Source organism: Epargyreus clarus, unplaced genomic scaffold (genome assembly GCF_041222505.1).
Source record: "Epargyreus clarus isolate Ecla_fem2 unplaced genomic scaffold, WU_Ecla_fem_2.2 ptg000008l, whole genome shotgun sequence".
Lineage (NCBI taxonomy): Eukaryota > Metazoa > Arthropoda > Insecta > Lepidoptera > Hesperiidae > Epargyreus > Epargyreus clarus.
In genome coordinates, this window is record NW_027332216.1 from 14090116 (window position 1) to 14105946 (window position 15831).

The window sequence follows — 15831 nt, forward strand, 5'->3', positions numbered from 1 at the left end:
TATTGTTCCTTCGTTTTGCGTTATTTATTGCGGATATTTGTATATATCGGTAAAGGGTATCCTATATGTTAATCCAGGTCATAAACTATATGTGGACGAAATTTCATTCGAATCCCATTTGTAGTTTTCGCGTGTAAGAGTAACAAACATCCATAACAAGATATATCTCAGGTAGGTATAGGTAGAAGGTACAATGTCTACTTAAGGCATTTATCTATTACGTGTTTCTTTACTATTATTTTGATTATCTTAGTTTGTTTTGTGTATGTACCTATTTAAAACTAATCTCTGAGATAAAAGAGATAATAAATTACTCAAAGAATGCTTAGGAGGTATGGCTCAAATTTTGCAGTAAGAAAATACCTAGATATTTTAGATTTCACTTTAATAAAGGTCTACTTTTTTTCCGAATGCAGTGAAAGAAAATTGTTCATTGACATCCAGTTTAAAATGAAAATAGACTTGGGATCCTCTTGGAATAAAATAGAGAATGTAGGCCTTACTGGCTGCGAGAAAACATCAACCAATATCATATCACTTATAATATCTATCAACTGCACCTTTAAATTCCTACGAGTAAAATGTAGTACGGAACCTCTTACCCGCGAGTGCCAGTTATCCTTAATGGCTCTCTTTGCTCATTTATGAACATAAAAAAGAAATTTCGATTTTATTTCCTTTATCAAATTATCTGTTAAAAACAGCAGATGGTGACAATGATAATTGTTAGTTTATAGCTCGGTTTATAGTTTTACGGATAACTTTATCAGATACAGGGGCAATAAACAATGGGTTGACCGTTCGATAACGAATTGTGGTTAAGGGCGCGTTTACAGATAGATTTTTTAACGTTATATTTTGTTCTGTACGCTGTACTTACTGACTTAGCTCTGAAAGTCAGGGATTTTGCGAGGCTGATAACACGATGATCTTTTCTTATTTGGTATTGAGCAGCAGTGACAATTTAACAGAATATTGGGGTCTTAGCAGACTTCGCGTTTTAGCGTTTGCGTAGCATGTTAGGTATGCTACGTTTTGGCGTTCGGTCGCTGTATTGAAAATGTGCGTTTTAGACAGCTTTAATTCTGAATGGTGTTTTTCGCGTTAAGTTGCTACTTCAAGCGCCCAAAAGTGTCTGAGATCGGCGCTTAAACGCGTGCGAGGTGTAATGATTGATAGCTGCAACCAGCTGGTTTGGTAGCTACCGAAAGGAGCATCGCCGGTACTAAAATACTGGGGCTGGGTCCCTAGAGTTGTTCTAAAAAAAGCTAATCTGCAGGGGTTGGGACCCTTAAGTACTGTTCATTTTTGGTGCTTCCATTGAATACATAAAGTAAAGTTTATTTTATTTATTTATTTATTTTTGTACACCTTAAACTAAGGGTTACAAAGGGTAAACTTAATGCCTAATGGCATTCTCTGCCAGTCGACCCTGGGTGATGGCGATAGCATGTGGTAGGCATAAACATAAACAGGATTAATAAAATAACAAAAGATACAACTATGAGGAAAAAATAAAATATCTACATACAATAATTATAAATAAATATATATATAATATTTAAATATATAATAATATAATACATACAAATAAATATATATAGTACTGGAAAAAATTAAGGGATCAAAAAAAAATTCCAAATTTTTCGGTAGTTTTCAACAGGCCGTAACTTTGAGAGAAATGGTCGTACAGGAAATAAAAAAAAGGAAATTGTAGCTCCAAGTGTCTAGTTTTTGGATTAGAACTTCAAAATTTTGTAGCCTCCGCGGTTTCTGAGTAATCGTAGAAAAACCAGCAACAAAAAAAAAATCCAAATTTTTTTTAGTTTTTTTTTTGGTGTACGGGCGTGGAAAAAATTTTTTTAGCTTAACCACCATAAGGATCGGATACTTTGTTCATTTAGCTTTATTTATTTTTTTAAACACCCTGATACGTCCACTCCTCGCTGAGATATCGGTCTTCAAATGGAAAAGGATCTTTTTGTCTTTGATTATCGATATCTTAGCAACCAATGATCGTACAGAAAGTTAAAGATAACTTTCAAGAACTTGAATAAATTCCCCTTAACGACTGTCCATTGTTTTTTCGAAAAAAAATTTTTTCTTTCTGTCACATGAATTTGAAAATGCAACAAAAAAGGGCTTTTGGTGGTTTTTTGGAAAATCAAGCGCTGGATCGTAAAAATTGAGGAAACCACTAATGTTAAGTGTGCCTTTTACAGTTCAATATGTCCACAAAAACCCTACAAAGAATCAAATTAATCCAGCCAGCCGTTTTTTTGTTTCACTTGATCGAATTTTTGAAAAAATTAAAGGATCATGTTTTTTGCTCTGAAAAGCTCATAATTTTTAAAAATGAGAAAAAAAATTGTTTTTCCGAGCTTTTTCCACATTTTTGTTCCAGAAAGTGCTTAAATTTTCAAAAAGAAAAGAAAAAAAAACTCCGAAAAAACAATGGACAGTCGTTAAGGGGAATTTATTCAAGTTCTTGAAAGTTATCTTTAACTTTCTGTACGATCATTGGTTGCTGAGATATCGATAATCAAAGACAAAAAGATCCTTTTCCATTTGAAGACCGATATCTCAGCGAGGAGTGGACGTATCAGGGTGTTTAAAAAAATAAATTAAAGCTAAATGAACAAAGTATCCGATCCTTATGGTGGTTAAGCTAAAAAAAATTTTTCCATGCCCGTAGACCAAAAAAAAAACTAAAAAAATTTTGAAATTTTTTTGTTGCTGGTTTTTCTACGATTACTCAGAAACCGCGGAGGCTACATAATTTTGAAGTTCTAATCCAAAAACTAGACACTTGGAGCTACAATTTCCTTTTTTTTTATTTCCTGTACGACCATTTCTCTCAAAGTTACGGCCTGTTGAAAACTACCGAAAAATTTGGAATTTTTTTTGATCCCTTAATTTTTTCCAGTAGTGTACAACAAAGTGAATTAAGGAAAGTTGAAAGACTCAAGTATTGGACATGCGTAAGTAATGCTCCCGAACCATTCTCAAGTAGAGTTTATATGGAAAAAAAATTAAACGACTTCCTAAAGAGAGGTTATCTATTTGTCGCGTATATTTTTTTATAACTAGCCGGCCCTGAACCCGGAACCTTATGTATATCAGATGTGCGTGTAACATGCTAAGCTAAGAGTACCAATATAGTATAGGTACATGTTAAATAGTTTAATGTCGATTTCATTTTAGTTATGATTGGATTTGGATATTTATCGTTTTCCTTTGGCATTGAGAATTAATTTTTAACTGTTAATATGTAACTAGTATTCGATTCCTGCATGTAACAATATTATTTTAACGTTTATGTCCTATTTTAAGTTCAACTAATATATTTCTTTAAATTTTGTTTGGATGATTTTTTACATGCTCTTATGATTGGGAAATTACGAGTAGGGCAAAAGGAGGAGGCGCATAGCCTTAATGCCCTGAGTGGCAAAATTGAGGGCAGCAAATTAAATTCCGCACCGGGTCGCACAATCCACGTTATGTTACTTTACATGACTGTTAAAGTAGTATCGTAAAGCGCGATAAATATTATTTTTTGTCCGGATCCTCGATGGGGCCCTCTTATTACTAGTGTTTTTTTAATTGTATTGCAAGTAGCATAAACACTAATTTCCATCAGATAAATGAATATTGCAAGCTTCGGCGAACAACATTAAATTTAGCAGGATATAACATTGTAAACATACCCTAACATTTAATATTTGAATGAACGCCCATATCTCGGTACGTCGGTAGTGTGCGGCGCGCTAACTGTACGCATCTACGTACATACAGATGTAAATTCTTCGCAGTTACAATAAAATAAAGGTTAGTACTAACTTCTCACGTGGACCTATTGAAGCGAGTGATACTAATCAATCATCGAAGCGTAGAACGTGTTATATGTTAATTAATAACTGCTAATGCTAAACGATTACTTGAAGTGTGTATTTGTTGCTTGGTTACAAAGTAAACGTTGTTATTTCATTCCGTGAAATGATTATTACAAAAAGCTGTAACGACAACTCAGGAGTAGCAGCTCCTATGTATTATTTTCTGTTCAAACATTTTATTTTGAAATATATTTTCCTCGTGGCGCGGGTGTGACTAATTGTCAATTATTCATTGAACGACTACAATAGATACTTGTAATACAAAAGTGCCTTTAGTAAAACGCCGTAAAATTTCAGTGCAGTTATACGTACTTGTAGGTTTTAAGTACTATTTTAAACAATGTTTTTGGGTAGGATACGGTTATGTTATTTTATTTACTTAGGTATCTAAAGTTATTCTGTAAATACTGCAATAAACAGCATTTAGACGAGCCTGTAGTTCTGTGGCACTGGTGAATCGGAAGTGATCTGGTTAATTGCAACGACGAGTATAATAGGTAGCCAGTGTCCACTGTCATGATTTTCGAATTAAAGGAATAATTATTTTATAATATTTTGTACCTATTTTATAACCATTTTTTAAACTCTTATTTAAAAGTATCTGGTTTGATAGATTGTAAGTCACATGGTGAATTAAAAAAGAAGAAAGATTGTCAATTTGAAAATGGAATGTGAGGGCGGGAGAAAAAATTACCTTATGGTGACGAAAAGTAAATACAAAGTGTTAAACAAGTGAAATAAAACAGAACTGGAAAGATTCATTAAAAAGAGGTGTAACTTATAGTAAAAGTGGAATCTGTTGACCGTTGAATAAATAAAGAGAAGATGTTTTATTACACTTCGGACCGAACGAAAGGTAAACGGTCGTGTTTTAAACTATGTAATTATAACCGCAAATATTTAATTTCATCTGCCTTGAGGACTCCGGTTGCGTTAATTTAGTGATCCCCGATTTTTAAAGGTTTCTTCTTCGTAAACAACACAAAAAAGATATATCTGCTGTCCGAACCACGGTAATCCGCTTTTTATTATCCGACTGCGAAACGTAATTTTTAGGGTTCCGTACCCAAAGGGTAAAAACGGAACCCTATTACTAAGACTTCGCTGTCTGTCCGTCTGTCCGTCTGTCCGTCTGTCCGTCTGTCCGTCTGTCCGTCTGTCCGTCTGTCCGTCTGTCACAGGGCTCTACCGCTTAAACCGTAATAGATAGACACATGAAATTTTGACAGAGGAAGCATAACGGTGGCAGCTATAACAACAAATACTAAAAATAAAATAAAGTTGAATATTAAAGGGGGTCTCCATACAACAAACCGGATTTTTTCGGCATTTTTCGATCTAACTGTTAACTAAACTGTACTACGAAGACGGTTGAAATTTTTATAATACGTTTACTACTATAACTGGTATTATAATAAATACAAATAAGAACCATATAACATATTTAAATATACTTATTTTAATTTTATTATACTTTGATTACGTATAATCGTCGTCCCATTGTCACCCCAACGCCATCTATTTGTGTGTTATATAACTAAGTATTGTTGAAAATTTACGTATCATTCATCATCACCCCAACGCCATCTATTGTTGTTTCATATGTATTGTTGAAAATCATAAAATGAATTAAAATAATGAACATTTGGTAGTACGGAAGCCTCCATGTGCGAGTTCGACTCGTACTTGGCGAATTATTTCATATGACTACATACTATGTTTCATTCATTGGTATGCCCTATTTAACAGATTTTAAGATATATTTTTTTATATAGGATATATAGGAGTAGCAGACGAGCATGCAGTCCAGATGGTAAGTGGCTACTGCCGCCCATGGACATCTGTAATCAACCCCAGATAGGATTAGATATTCCTACCTGAGGTCGGCCACAGATGTGCTGCTACCACTGAGGACTAAGCTGGAACGCCTCGGAAAAGTATGTCTCCCCTACCCACACCCTTCAAAACGGAACACAGCAGCGCCTAACACTGCTGTTATAAGGTAGAAATAGGTGTGGCGTGGTGCCGCTGGAGTCGAACCACAAAGGGTTCTACCACCTTACAAGATATATGGTGTCGTAGGAATCGTGTAAATTGTGGGAGTGCCATCAGCTGCGTTATTTCCGGGTAGTAAGGTTACTTCATTTACAATATTTACTAGTAACCAGCGGGAAGAACTCATTCAACTCCCGACCCCTCACAAAATTTCTTATTTTTGTAGGTATGTTATTATATTAGTTACACACAAGCCGACCTACGCACACTCTCGTTAAAATTAAAAACATCCAAATAAAATTACGTAAATACGAGAACGTAGTTATCTTTATTATTATGACTTGGATATTATCGTATAAAAATAATATATAGTACAATAATATGTTGTTAAAATATAATTTATGCGGATATTGTACTTAATTGTGCGATCAAAGGTGCCGTCAGGTACACAATGCAATAATGGAAAGGCGGCTCATTTGTATTCTAATTGCAAGGGGCGCTTTTGTGTAACTTTTGTATAAGAACTCTTTACGAAAAATTTCCCCGGGTGTTGCTCGGAGAGGAAAAATCTTATTCTTATTTTCCCTCTTACCTGATAATGATGTTTTTACCTTCCTTGTCATTTTCCTACGAATTTATAATATGTACTTTACGTTTGAAGATTAAAAATAATTATAAGCAACGCATTGTACCTAATAACAGGCGCCGCCTGTTTGGCAAATTGGTTATTTGGTGAAGAGCATGTGAAGAAAGATTAAGTATGGGAGAGTAAGAGTTTGATTATGTTACGGTTAAAATTTTTATAATTTATTTAGATATCAGCATTTTGCATATGAATGTCGGGTTATAGTTTTTTTGCACGTGGATACATCGTCTGCTTTGCACAAATGTATTTTATGCAATCCGCAAAAATTCACTTCAAATCGAAGTAGATACTCGAAGTATTCAATCGTGTCCAATTTTACAAATTTTACAATTATCTATTCAGGCATAAAAATAGATAAAAAGTATGATGAATACGGTTTTTTATTTTTACAAATTGAAGAAAACTAGTACAGTCGATATATTTCTTACAGCACATACAATATAACATAATACATAAGGTTGCCTATTTTCAGATGTCCAACGAAGCGATAGCAAAAGGCGAGGCGGCGTTGTTGCGGCAAGCGCGCGACAAGTTTGTCGCAACGTTCGGTCGCGAGCCGGTCGCAGCGGCCAGCGCGCCCGGTCGCGTCAACCTTATAGGCGAGCATGTTGACTATTGCGAGGGATTCGTTTTACCCGTGGTAAGAGTGTGACTATTTAACACTACACTGCAACTTAAATTCACTACATTTTTTTTAGATAATTACAGCTTGTTTGCGGCAGTAGCCACATACATCTAGTGGAATACCAGCATATTAGCTAATTCCATATTATAATAAAAAAACGAACGACAAGTTGTCGCAAGCCATTCACCGAGTTCATTGTCCAGTTTTCATTAGATAGGCACTTTTTCTTTTTATTTAGGATTTACAATATTATTTTTCACTAGTTTTATTCAAGTTTTCCAAATAGGTATAATATCATGTTACGAAACGAAATAATATTAGTCTTTTATAAAACAAAAAAAAAACAATATTAAGATGGCAGAAAACTGTAAATAGATGTACCTACAGAAGAAAATGCTCTTCAGATTTTAATATGTCTAACTTGTTAGTTTTTATTTTGTGCTAATACTCTCCTATTTCGGTTAGGTAGAATTACAAAAGAAATCTTCTTTAGAGGTCCCAATTAAAAATGATTAAAATCGGATTCCAGGGATTTAGATGGATTTCGATTTAACAAAGTTAAACGATTAATCCATTAAATTTTGATTGCTTGTTGCCAAGATTTTGTGCTTCAATCTAATTGATTTTGATGACCCGGTTTCATTTTTACGTGCGACGGAAAGAAAACCCTTCTCTATAAGAGGTACATAGGTATGCAAACACTCCTTTCAGCTTTATATCAGCGATAAGGGTGAAAATATGTAGAAGTGGCCGTGACGCTTTCGCAATCTAAATATGATTTTAAACGAATATTATCGCGGAATATTTAATATTTAACTGAAATATCAGTAACAATGTAATGAAAATCGCGTCTTGTAGTTAAAAACTGTTATATTAAAAACTATCTGAAAGTTATAGAACCCCCTGTGGTTCGAGTCAGGTGGCACCACCGCTACACCTATTTCTGCCTTATAACACCTGTAGATTATGGGTTTTCAAATAAAACTCCAACTTGAATCTTCAGTTCTTTTCTTCTTGTTTTTATTCCGAGGCGTACACATTTTTCCATACAAAAAGGCGAGCTTAAGTACTTATTTTGGGTACCGCAACAGGCGCAGGCTCAGTCAGCAACCACGTCCTATTGCCGTCCCTTTCTAACATAGCCTGTCTTACTCTTACAATTCTATGCTTACACTCTATTGCTATCCTACTCTTACATATCTATTCTTATTACGTAGGACTTATATCTATTGCAATAAAATGTCTTATTTACATAGTCTTAATTACATACACAAGTTACATTAATCAACATTTACATTTAAATTCTTAGGCCGTTGTCGTCCGTAATATTCTCCCCCCGGCGTAGATTCTTCGAAGCCTCCTCCATCTGAAGGACGGCAAGCTTCGTCGCTGGCCTCTGGAACACACCTCCCTTTGTGCGGACGTCTGCAGACCGGACGATGCCATCAGGTCCCGGGTGAACTCGCTCGACGACTCCTCTCGGCCAGGTATTGCGGGGTAAGGCGTAGTCGACCACAATTACGAGATCGCCTTCCCGCAGTTGTGACGCCTGTGCGTTGGACGGCCCCCGCGGAATGAGCGTAGGCAGGTACTCTCGCAGCCATCGCTGCCAGAACTGGTCCGCCAGTGCCTGCGCCCTTCTCCACGTGCTGCGGTCCGCCTCGGTGCATGGCCCCGTCCGCGGTAGCCCCGTCGATGAGCCGATGAGGAAGTGATTCGGCGTTAGTGCTTCCTCGTCCTCGGGGTCCACGGAGACGTGCGTGAGCGGTCGCGCGTTCACGCTGTACTCGGCCTCGGTGATTAACGTCTGCAGTACCTCTTCTTTTGGCGACTTTTCTTTGAGCGTGGTGCTTAGTGCGGTTTTTACTGAACGCACTAAGCGCTCCCAGGCTCCTCCCATGTGTGGCGCCCCCGGCGGTATGAAACGCCAGTCGGTGTTGTACTGCAGACCGTAGTCCCGTAGTGCTGCGATCCATGCTCCGTATGTATTTCTCAGTTCGACGTCGGCCCCTCTAAAGTTAGTGGCGTTGTCGGAGTATATGACGCGCGGCCAACCCCTTCTGGCGGCCATCCTTCGCAGCGCCATAACAGCTGAGTCCGTAGAGAGCGACTGGACGATCTCTAAATGAATGGCCCTTGTGGTGAGACAGGTAAATAGTGCACACCACCTCTTTTCGTGTCTTCGTCCGATAGTCACCGTTAGGGGCCCGAAATAGTCCACGCCACAATAGGTGAAGGCGCGGTGCCCCGAGTCCAACCTCACTTTAGGTAGGTCTCCTTTCGGTGGTGTCGTCGGAGTCGCCTTGTACACGCGACAGTATTGACACGCTCGTGCTACTTTCTTGACTGTAGGCCTCAAGCGCAGTATGATGAATCGTTGACGGAGCTCGTTGACGACTCGTTCGTTATTCGCGTGTCCCGCCCGGCGATGATAATGCTCGACAAGCAGGTGAGTAAAGGGATGCTGCCCGTCGAGTATTACCGGCTCATTAGAGTGCGTTGTAGAATAGAGCGCACCTATACGGCCTCTTGCGGTTATTAGCCCGTCGTTCAATACTGCGTCGAGCCTTTTAAATTTGCTGTGTCGTTGTAGCGGCTGGTTGTGACTTAACCGCGCTAAGTCTTCGCTGAAGGAGTCCCGCTGCGCGCGTTGAAACCACCGTCGTTCGGCCGCTTCTAAGTGTGACACTTCTAAGTGTAGAGTCTTGTCTCTAGATCGAAGCTTCTCGACGAATAGCTGAGTAAGTGCCGTCGCCCTTATAAGCTTCAGGTAACTGGAGAACCTTCTAATGTCGGGTAATGAGTCGTTGCGGTCCGAGTCCTCTTCTGAGACGGTGTAACACGTCTCCCCGGTCTCTTCACCTTCCCCGTTCTCCGTAGGCCAGTGCTCTTCTGTGGCTCGTAGGAATTGCGGTCCCGTGAACCACCGGTCCCGGCTGTCGATCCCGTCGGTTTGAAGCCTGGTCGCATCGTCGGCTACGTTGAGTGTTGTAGGCACCCATCGCCAATCCTCTGTATGTGTGAGCTCGGCGATCTCAGCTAGGCGATGTGAGACGAACGGCGTGTATTTTTTCGTCTCGTTTCTTATCCACTGAAGGACGGTGCGGGAGTCACTCCAGTATATGACTCGTTTGGGTTTCCAACAGCTGTGCTCCCTGACTATAGTGTTAGCCATTCGTGCCCCGATTAACGCAGCTTGGAGCTCCAGTCTCGGAACGGTTAGTAACTTCAGTGGAGCCACCTTCGCCTTGGCCATTACTTGTATTGTTTCTATGTGATCGCCGTGTGCGATCCTCCAGTAGGCCACCGTAGCGTAGGCTTGCTTGCTTGCGTCGACAAACACGTGTAACTCGATGTGAGTTTCCGGCGTTACGTTGTAGCTATAGCACCGCGGTATTGCTAGTGCTGAGACATCTGGGAGTCGCCTTATCCACTCGTCGAATAGGTTAGCGTCTTCAGATGGCAATTCCTGGTCCCAATCAACCTTCTTGAGCCACAAGCGTTGTAATATCATCTTGCCGACGATCGTATATTGACTGATAAGCCCCAGTGGGTCGTACACCGACATAACCGCGCTTAGGGTTTCGCGTTTAGTCGGTGCTCTCAACCGCAGTCTGACCTCATCGGGAACCCTCTTGATGTCAGTGTTGAAGGTGAGGGTGTCGGAGCTCGGGTCCCAGCGCAGCCCCAATGTCTTTTCCTTCTGGTGTGCTGCTAACTTTACATTCGCGCTTTCAGACTTCTTATCTTCGGGTATGCTAGCTAAAACTCTCTTGCTATTTGAGTTCCATCTTCTTAAGTTGAAGTCCGCTTGTTGATGGATGTAGGTAACTTCGTTCACCATTTTAATAGCCTCCTCTTCAGATGGGAAACTGTCTAGGTAATCGTCCATGTAGTGTCGCTCCTTGACCGCCGTGGCCGCCTCTGGGTATTTACTTTCATAGTCGACGGCGTTGCGGTTTCTTACGCTGTGAGCGAGGTATGGCGAACTGCTGGCTCCGAATATCATGGAGACCATTTTAAATCTTCTCGGAGGGTCCGTAGGCTTGTCCCTCCATAAAAACATCTGTGCCGGTTGGTCCTCGGGTCTGATTTTAACCCTAAGGAACATTTCTTCGATGTCCGCTGTGACGGCGATTCTCTTTTCTCTGAACCCGAACAATATTCTTGTGAGTGAAGCTAGTAGGTCGGGTCCTTCTAGTAGGAAGTCATTGAGACAGACTCCCTTCACCTTAGCCGCCGCGTCGAAGACCATTCTAACTTTTCCCGGCTTGTTGTGATTGGTGACGGCGAAGTGCGGCAGGAACCATTTTACGTTGCTATCCCTTTCGCTGCCGTCGCATTGCACCGCGTAACCCTTTTGTATAAGGTTAGCGATCTGAGCCGCGTATTCCTTTTTAAACGCCGGCTCCTTAGTCATCCTCTTCTCGAGCGTGTGTAGTCTCTTAAGGGCAGACTCGTAGCTATCTGGGAACGTGGGGTTATCTATCTTCCAGGGCAGACCCACTTCGAAGTGGCCGTCCTTTCTTGTGGCGGTCGCTTCGAAAATGTCGTTGGCTCTCTTCTCCTGCTTATTAATTTTTTCTTTAGTCGATACGCCAAGCGAGTCCACGTCGAAATGTGACTCGACGAGCTTCTGTAGTTGGACGTCGCTCGCGCAGATGTGAAGTACGGCCGCCTGGTCTTGATAAATCGATTTCCTGGGTACCGACCCGTGCAGTACCCATCCCAACTTCGTTCTCGACGCGGCGGGTTCATTTCTCTTGCCGGCGCGCAGCTGTCGCGATATTATTAGATGCCAGTTGTCGGCACCTATCAATATGCGAGGTCGAGCTTCTCCCTTACTGATGCTGTCTTGTACAACTCGCAGGTGCTTGTACCGTTCTAAGTTGTGCGGTACGCGTTGGTGATGTAGCTGTAGTCCTTTTACTGTGCGGGCTGTCACTAAGTAGGCTTCTTGTTCGTGTACCCCTTTGACACGAACCTTGACCGCTTCGCTGTCGATCCTTCTCTGATCGTTAATACCCCTTATGTTCAGAGGTCGATTCGGTCCGCCGTTAGTGAGTTGCTTCGCTAATTCTTCGTCTATTAGCGTCACAGTAGACCCTTCGTCTAGGAGGGCGTACGTATTTACCTCCCCCCGTGGACCGCTGAGTTTCACCTCGCAGGTTTTGAGCAGTACTGATGTAATAGGCGACCTCCTTGTCGTGACGCTCATTACTAGCGCGGCTGCTTCGTCTTCCCTGCCGTCGTCCGGAGTGCTCACTGTAGTCGTAGACTCCGTTACTTTTTCTTTATGTAGTTGCGCGTGATGTTGGTAGGTACATCCGTGGACTCCGCAGGCCTTGGCTTTGCATGTGAACCTGCTGTGCTTCCTTTTCATGCATTTGAAGCACATCTTGTTGTCCTTTGCCCACTTCCATCGCTCGTTGACGTCGAGTGCTTTGAGTTTATCGCACTCAGTAGTGTAGTGTCCCCCAGTTGGACACATGAAGCATTTTCTTTCTTCCGGTTGACTTTCCCCCGCAGTGTATACGCCCTTGGTAGCAACCCGCTTTGGTGCTACTTCTCTTCTGACGGGTACCGGAACGCTTCGCTTCGTTGTGTGGGTGTACCTTATCATAAGGTCCGCTTCGGCCATTAAAAACTCGGAGAGTACTATCATTTCATTATCTTCCATGATGCGTGCTTCGTTATTGGCTGCGTACTCCGCCCATTTGCTTATGAGATGAGGACTCAGTTTGTCCATTACGTCTCGAACGAGTAGCGGGTTTCGTAGGTAGCCTCTTCTATCTATACTTTTTATCGTATAGACAATATTTTGAATCTTCACCGCGAACTCATACAGATCGGTGCTCGCGCTCCCTAATTTCGGGATCTTTTTGAGCTCTTCCATGGCCCGATCTATTATGAATTCCGGTCTTCCATATTTCATCTCTAATGTGCGCATGATGATATCTGGGTTAGATGCGGTGAATAGCTGTGACAGCACGGTTTCTCTCGCTTCCCCTCGCAGGCTGTTTCGCAGTCGAAGGAGATTTTCCGTTGGAGAGAACTTAAAGAGTCTTGTAGAATCTTCCATGGCGGCCTTATACGGTAGCCACTCGGCGACGGCTCCCGTGAATATAGGTAGTTCCGCTGTTTGGCGAGGCAACGGTCTTGAGGCGACTAGTTTTTCTAAGGTGTCGGCTAGCCGTTGAATGCCTTGGAATTTCGCGTTCTCCCCCCGTTGCTTACTAACGGGAGGGCGAACCTCTTCCGGTTCTTCCCTGTATTTCGTCGCCGTTGGTTGTTCCATGCTTCTATCCACCCAATCTTGTACCCTTTCGTTGCATGAGCTCGCCGCATATTCAGATTCGGCTTCGATTGCAGTCATTTCGGCGGCTAATCTCGATTTGATTAGCTTTTCTTTCATAAGTAGCCGCTTCTCTTCTATAGCCGCGAGTTCTTTCTCCGCTTCGTATTGTGCCATCTTCATACGTGCGTCGATGCTTCGCTTTGAAGTGTTACTGCGAGCGGTGTGTGCCGGCGACGTAGGTCTCCGCACCGGCGATGTAGGTCTCCGCACCGGCGATGAAGTTTCACGCCTTGGTGGCGTGCTAGCTGGTCGTGCAGGTGGCCCCATGACGGACGTCCGCGTTGACGTCGCTGGTGCTGTCTCTCTCGCCCCTTCTGGCGGAGAGTGCTCCATCCTTTTTTCTTGGGAATTTCCTGCGACCGTCGACGGCGACTGCGGAGAATCTTCATAAATTCGGTGTAGCGATGGCCCTGGCGCACCCTTAGCGCCCGGGGCTGCTTCTGACTCGCTGTACCCCGATTCGGAGCGAACACGACCCCTTGTGTTCATTGCGATCGGCGTATTCATCTTGAGTCTTCTTTAAATCCGGCTTCTCGAAGGACCAATCTAGATTATGGGTTTTCAAATAAAACTCCAACTTGAATCTTCAGTTCTTTTCTTCTTGTTTTTATTCCGAGGCGTACACATTTTTCCATATTTTTTTTTTTTTTTTTTTGGCGCCCAGATGTAGGTGGAAAAAGGGCTGACCCTCTACGGAGAGGGAGGAGCAAAAAATGCGTCCAAGCACTTACAGGCCGCGACGGCCGGTGCCTGCGTCGTGTGGGGCTGACTGAAAGGTCCTCCTGAAGGGAGGACCATCCCACTAAAAACTCCTTTAAGGCATTCGTCCAAGGGGACCGTACAGCCGACATCGGATAGCGACCTCTCGTTTGCGGAGCGAGAGGCGCTAGCGGCGCTCCCTAGAGAGCTACCGCTGGATAGATGACACTGAAGGTGTCAACGTATCATGAATAAGATTAGAATCGTCGGGAAGACGATTCTCTATGGAGAGTTGTACGCCCCTGTGGGCGGCCAGAAGATTCTCCACATCGGTGGAGAGTTTGTTAGGAGCGTCGGTCAAGATATTTCTTGGCCGACGGCAATTGTAACGGGTAGGAAGAGGGGCAGCATAGTCCGCTGCACCCTTGATTAAGGGGTTGGAATGGTTTTCTGAGCGGTCAAAGAACGCTTCAGAGAATTGTCTGAGGACTTGTTGTATTGGAGCGAGCTCCAGGTCGCGGTGGAGGTCAGCGTTTCTGACATACCAGGGGGCATTAAGTGCCCGACGACAAAAGAGATTTTGTATGACCTGGAGTTTGTCTAGGATGGTGGGATTCGCGTGAGCGAAGACTGGAGAGGCGTATGTTAACACCGGTCGAATGCAAACCTTATACAGCGTTCGCTTATTCCTGGCTGACAACTTGCTGTGTCTGCCAATCATGGCGTTGAGGCGGCTCATGTAAGAGCGGGCGGTATGGGTGACCTTAGAGACGTGGGGTCTAAAGGTGAGGCTCGGGTCAAGGGTAACTCCTAGGTATTTTACTGTGGGCCTCCATGGAATGGGGGCCCCAAGTAATTTGACGGAGGGCAGGTTGTTTAAGCGCCTGCGTTTGTGGTCGAAGCGCATTGCGGAGCTTTTCTCCGCATTGACTTCGATGCGCCATTTCCTAAACCAATCTCCTAACTCGTTGACCGAGCGTTGGAGTTTGGCGAGGACAGATGACTCCTTTTGCCCTTGGATGTAAAGGGCGGTGTCATCGGCGAAGAGTGAGAGCTGCACCCCATTTTTGGGGATAGGAATATCGTTGGAGTACGATATGAATAATGTAGGAGCGAGCACTGAGCCTTGAGGGACTCCGGCTGTTACGGGGCGTGGGGGAGAGAGGATACCTTCGTGCCTGTAGCGGAAGGTTCTGTCCTGAAGGTAGGAAGCCACGATGCGGACTAGGCGATCAGGAAGACCAGAATGGTATAGCTTGTATACCAGTCCTCCATGCCAGACTTTGTCAAAAGCCTTGGCGACGTCGAAGAAGACTGCTAGTGTCTTGTTACGTCTTGGATAAAACCCGCTTGTGATGTACTCGACAATGCGGTGGACTTGTTGGGGGCACGAGTGCTGGAGGCGAAAGCCAAATTGGTGAGGAATGATGAGTGGGGGAGCATCTATTGGGAAGAGGTGCCCTCTTATGTGAACGAGGATCACCCGTTCGAAAACCTTGCCCATTGCATTGAGGAGGCTAATGGGGCGGTGGTTGGAGGGAATATGTTTCGGTTTCCCAGGCTTGGGAATACCGATAACTGTTGCTGTCTTCCAGGCTGTTGGAAAGAAGCTGAG

The 15831-nt window shown here is 42.9% G+C and overlaps 1 protein-coding gene across 2 annotated transcripts in view; it reads left to right on the forward strand.

The window, feature by feature from the left end:
- Positions 1–3733: 3733 nt before the first annotated feature.
- LOC140744537 (galactokinase) overlaps positions 3734–15831 on the forward strand; it is a 49119-nt gene continuing 37021 nt past the window's right edge. The window contains exons 1-2 of one of the 2 annotated variants that reach the window (XM_073076168.1): positions 3734–3828; positions 7007–7174. In XM_073076168.1, the coding sequence (XP_072932269.1) occupies positions 7007–7174 (168 nt within the window). In that variant the 5' untranslated portion in view covers positions 3734–3828. The other variant, XM_073076169.1, reaches the window with a different exon arrangement.